This window comes from Drosophila albomicans, unplaced genomic scaffold (genome assembly GCF_009650485.2).
Source record: "Drosophila albomicans strain 15112-1751.03 unplaced genomic scaffold, ASM965048v2 utg000181l_pilon, whole genome shotgun sequence".
NCBI classification, from domain to species: Eukaryota; Metazoa; Arthropoda; class Insecta; order Diptera; family Drosophilidae; genus Drosophila; species Drosophila albomicans.
The window spans coordinates 108,745-114,498 of NW_026263547.1; the positions used below are offsets into that span (position 1 = coordinate 108,745).

At 41.9% G+C, this 5,754-nt stretch overlaps 1 protein-coding gene across 1 annotated transcript; it reads left to right on the forward strand.

Annotated features, from left to right (window-relative positions):
• The first annotated feature begins 3,312 nt into the window (after positions 1 to 3,312).
• LOC127566291 (uncharacterized) lies at positions 3,313 to 5,529 on the forward strand. The gene is made up of 2 exons (XM_052008318.1): positions 3,313 to 5,212; positions 5,261 to 5,529. Exons 1-2 carry the CDS (start codon positions 3,313 to 3,315, stop codon positions 5,527 to 5,529), a joined length of 2,169 nt encoding a protein of 722 aa, XP_051864278.1.
• The last annotated feature ends 225 nt before the right edge of the window (positions 5,530 to 5,754 follow it).

Below are 5,754 nucleotides of genomic sequence, written 5' to 3' on the forward strand. Positions count from 1 at the left end.
CAAGACCTTTCTGGTGGAGTTGCCTTTTAATAATGATTCTTTATTCAGTTATAACTTAGCTTCTAGGTACATAGAATCGGGAATCTGCATCGTAGGCAGATTTCAAGAGGCAGATGGCTTGGTCGCTGCCGTTGGGCTATTCCGCTTAGTCGGCAGGATATCCCAGACGTGGATCAGCATAAACAACGGATGTCAACAATGTTGCAATGTTAACATAACGAGTGACCCACATGGGTCGCTCGTGGCGGTTTGTTAGACGGAGGAGGCGAGGCAGAGGTAGTTTGTGGTAACTCGCGCAACGAAAACGAAAATGCAAGCAACAACAATACGGAGCCGAAATGCACCGGTGCAGTGTTGGCTTGCGGGTATATATGTATGTATATATGTATGTGCGCTTAACAACAGCACACAACTTACAGCGGCTACGAATATGGTGACAAAGGGGTCGACGAAAGCGAAATTTACAACGAACTAAGAGAAGACGTTCGATGCAATGAAAATAGAAAATTTCCCTAGTCACTTTCACTTAAGAAAACAGAAAACCTAAGCGGTTCACTATTTAATTTAAAATATAAAATTTAAATGCAAATGCTCTACTATTACGTATGTGCCAAGAATTGAAAGCGTCACTAGAATTTTGCAACTTGGCAACGAATTCTGTTGTTTGCTTTCAACTTTTCGCACAGTACCTGGAATTGGCGATCTTTAATGATCCCAGACACTTTCCTCTGTGTGTTCTGCAGGTGCAGGGTATCCTCCAGCGATGATGCTGAAAAATCCACCGATGACAAACACAAGGAGATCACAGTACTGACACAAAGTCAATTGTTTGTTTATATTTTTAATAGCGACTGGCGCGAATTTGTTTTGTTTTCTGTTTTATATTGATCACTCGCGTTCAACAACAATTAGTGTCCACCCGGGGCGCCATGAAAAATCTGAAGAGTTTTTGTAATATTAAATATTTCCGCTTTATTCGCGAACAAAGAATAGACATAATTGTTGTTGCGACAATACGAAAACGAAACGAAAAGAAAACGGAGCGAGTGACCACGCGCTGATGAGTTTTCAATTTCAACTCCATTTATGTTTCTAAGTTAAGTTACACTAAGCCTAACTTAACTAGAGTGGCGAAGCGATGCGAATTCGCTCAGGGAGTAAAACGAATGCTTTATTGCACTCTCGCTTCGCCCTAATTCTAACAACTTCATTTGATACTTCATATTCCACAGTGAAATTATATTCTTCCAGCTCAAGTCGCATGCGCGTTAGCTTAGAGCTTGAATTAATCATTGAAAACAAGTAAGTTAAGAAATGTCTACCATAAACATATGGTCTGAAATAAATTATTGCATAAGCAAATGGAAGTTGACGAGCATAGTCGGAAATATTTTTGATAAAACGTCTATAGTAATTGCAAAATGCAACAAATCTTGAAGCGCTGTCCGCATCATGAGGGACTGGGTAATTCTTAATGACGTCGTATTTTTTGTCGTCTGGCAAGATTCCTTTATCAGTGCATTTATGTCCCAGAAAAGTGCATGCATGAAAAATAAGCATTTTTCAGGATGTAACTTAAGGTTGTATTCCCTACATTTCTCAACAACATCAGTTAAGTTTTTAAGCATATGTTTTTCGGAACAACCTATAACTATTAAGTCATCCATATAAAGGATATAAGATAAGATAGTTTTTTCTCTATTTTCTGGATTGAACTATGTCATAGTTCGAAAGTGGTTCATATTTTAAACTGTGAATATTTACTATTTGGTCAGTACTGGTTGTATTCAGTAATCGGGCAAACGCATTTTTGGTTGTTGCGACTGTGTTTACAACATAAATGCCGTGTTGAATTTCCTGATTAAGTATTAGTATAATTTCTTCATCTGATGATAGATGAATCTTTCGGACCACTTGAGATCTTGCTGATAGAATTATGGAATTATTACCAGAACTGAATGTTAAAGGAACACAAATTGGGAAATTCAAATTATTTGCCCATGCCTATTTATCCATCACATGGTATTGCGAAATGCAAATCTACTATATGAAAATCGTGCGGAATTATATATTTATCTGTCTGTATCTCGAGGGAAATTAAGCCTTTAGATTGAATTAGCTTTTGGCCTATGCCTTGAATGTTTATTTTATTATCTTTCTGAATATCACTAAAGATATCAGAGTTTTCTTTTAAAATGGATATATCTGCACCAGTGTCAATTAAGAATACAAGTTTTTTGTTGGTTTCTATATTTGTAAGGTTTACAAATATATTAAGACTAAGAGTAATGGTGTGAACATTGTGGTTGACTGCTGAGTATCTGAAGGTTGAGAGTTTCCCGAATTATTCTGTGCATTGTTTGTATTATTATTGTTATTGTTTCGGCCTCGATTGGAATTATTGTTCCCTATTACTTCCTCGTTTGGAGTACATCATTGTTTTCGCACTACTAGTAAGTCTTGTACTAGTGCGGATGTATGCACTAACGGCAGCATCCATGGTAGTGAAAATACCAGACTCCAAAACGGTTCTAACACTTTCGTGACTAGTTTTACTAATCATTGTGTCAACGGCTTCTGTAGTGCTGAGCATGTCAGCATTTTCAGATGGTATGCCTTGGTCAATATAAGCAGCTAAAAGCTGTCGCAGATTTTCTAGTTAATTTGTGAACTGAGTGGCTGTTTTGCCTTTCTGCGTTAATGTGTCCATTTTCGCCTTTATGTTGGCGGGTGTGTTTCACCGACAACTACGGCTTTTAGTTTTGCAATGATTCCATCTGTTGGCGGGCGAACTAAATTTTCTACTGGAGCTTTGCCAGCGCATTTCCTACTGGGCATTTGTAATCGGTGATTCTCTTTTATGCATTGGAATTTCACCGTTACGTTCGCTAGATGTAGCAATGCAGCTGCAAATTTCGGCAGCGTGATTTACTTTGAATTTGTATTTGAGCCCAAGCAGAGGCAAATAATTGTGAACAATAAAATAGGGATTAGAAGGTGTGCGCAGAGCACGAATGTAAGTAAAAATATGAAATTATAATGAAATGTACGAAATATAATGAAAATAATAAAGATTTCAGCAGATTTTGATCCACTACAAGTTGTTGTTTTCGAGTAGTGGATTGCTCGAAGTACGAGCAACGGCACACCAACCAAGGCACGGTGGTCAACAAGCTCCATATGGATTCATCTCGTGGAGGATTGACAATGCCATATCAAGCGAACACTGCAGCAGCGATGGGTGGTATAATCAATGGATTGCCACAGCCGTGATCAATGGGATTGCCCAGTAATCTTCAACAACCTAACGACATGCACGCTGCCAATTCATTGGCTAGGAGTGAGCCTTTGACGGCCGCTCAAATCAGTGCTCGACATATCATCAGCCGAGATCTGCCTACTTTCACTGGAAAGCCTGACGAATGGCTGCTGTTCATTAGCAATTATGAGCAGTCGACGGAAAGATGTGGATTCAGTAACGAAGAAAATCTTATACGCTTGCAGAAGTGTCTTAAGGGCCAGGCACTGGAAGCAGTACGCGGAAAATTGATGGTGCCAGATACAGTGCCGTATGCGATTGGAACATTAAGAATGCTGTATGGCCGACCAGAAATAGTACACGCCGCGTTACAAGGAAAACTGAGAGACGAGCCAGCGATAAAGGCAGATAATTTGGACTCCGTCATTCGACTAGCCCTTGCTGTCCAAAATTACTGCGCAACCATATCTGCATTGGGTCTTCATGACTTTTTGCATGATCCTGTCTTGTTGAACGAATTGGTCGCAAAGATGCCGAGCAGTATGAAGTTGGACTGGGGTCGACACCGATTGGCAAATCAAAGCGTCAACATGGCCACATTCGACAATTGGCTTTTCAATGTGGCAATGTGTGCCAGTATGGTAACTCCGTATGATGTCGGACGAACGACCTCAGCCAAAGCTTCAAAAGAAAGGCTGTTTGTGCATAGTGTTAGCGACAACAATGACGAGACTCAACAGCGACAGCATCATGGAGAATCAGAGAAGACTACATGCCCAAAATGTGGAGGCACGCACCGACTGTCGGAATGTGTCGACTTTCGAGCATCGAACGTTAAACAGCGCTGGGAGTTTGTGAAATCGAAACGGCTATGTTTCGGTTGTTTCTGGCGGCATCTCGTTCGAAACTGCAAAGCTAGAGAAACCTGTGGCGTCGATGGATGCAAATCAATTGACCACGTACTGTTGCATACCGCCGCAGGCAGTGATGGCAGAAACAAGCTGTCTGGACAAGCAGTGCCTCGATCTGTCAACAAAGAGGAGTCTTCAATTATGTTTCATGGAAAGACGGCGAGTAGCCCTCTCTTTCGTTATATCCCGATAACGATCCACGGCAAATCCAAATCTGTGAAAACATTTGCTTTGGCCGATGAAGGAGCTGCTTGTTTTTTAATTGAAAGATCCTTGTCTGACGAGCTCGAGCTAGAAGGACCGGCAACTCAATTGTGCCTGAAATGGACAGGTGATGTTTCTAAGGTTGAAAACAATTCGCAATCGTTGGACATCACTGTATCAGCTACGAGTATGGAATCGCAGCGATACACTCTGAAAAGTGTGCGAACAGTGTCTGATCTCGACCTACTGAAGCAAAGCCTTGACAAGCAATTATTGGAGTCTCGGAGTCACCTCTGTACGTTGCCTATAGATCCGTATTCCAACGTACGAGCACGAATCATCATTGGACTCGACAACATTAAGTGGACTATTCCGCTGGAGTTGCATGAAAGTGAAGACGACGACGTCATTGCAGCACGTTGCAGGCTTGGCTGGGCTGTTTACGGCCGCTCAGCAAAGGAATACTCGTCGATTCCACGCCTGTTACATATTTGCCAATGTAGTGAGACTGACAGTTTGGATGTTGTATTGAAAGAGCACTTTTCTTTGGAATCACTGGAAATTGTCGCTACGATCAATCCATTACGATCCAAAGACGACGAGCGATCGGTGCAAATCATGGAAGCAACGACAACGTTCTTGGCAGACGAGAAAAGGTGGCAAACTGGTCTACTGTGGAGATTCGATAAAGTGGTCTTGCCTGACTCCTATGAAATGTGTCTTAAGCGACTAAAATGTCTCGAATCAAAAATGTCGAAAGATCCGCAGTTACGCAACTTTATGCTAACGACGATGAAAAACTATAATGAAAATCGTTACATCAGACGCCTGGATGATAGTGAGTTGGCGCGTAAAGATATAACATGGTTTCTTCCTATCTTTACAGTCACCAACCCTAACAAGAAGAAGACACGTTTAGTGTGGGACGCTGCAGCGAAGCTCCAAGGAGTGTCTCTAAGCGACTGCCTGCAAATGGGTCCTGACACACTTGCATCATTGATGGGCATTCTAATACGCTTCAGAGAACGCCCAATTGCTATTTCGGGTGACATACGCGAAATGTTCCATCAAGTTAGGGTGCGACCAGAGGATCAGGCAGTTCAGAGATTCCTCTGGCGTGATGGAAACTCGCAATGGCCACCATGCAAGTTATGACTTTTGGAGCATCGTATTCACCTTCCTTGGCGAGCTACGTTTTGAAACGCAATGCTCAACGATATGAAGCTGAATATCCCGAGGCCGTAAAAGCCATTTGCGGCAACACTTTCGTCGATGACTGGCTTCAGTCTGTGGACTCAGTAGCTGAGATGACAAAGCTGGCCCAGGCTGTAAAACTAATTCATGCTGATGGAGGATTTGACATGCGACACTGGACATTCA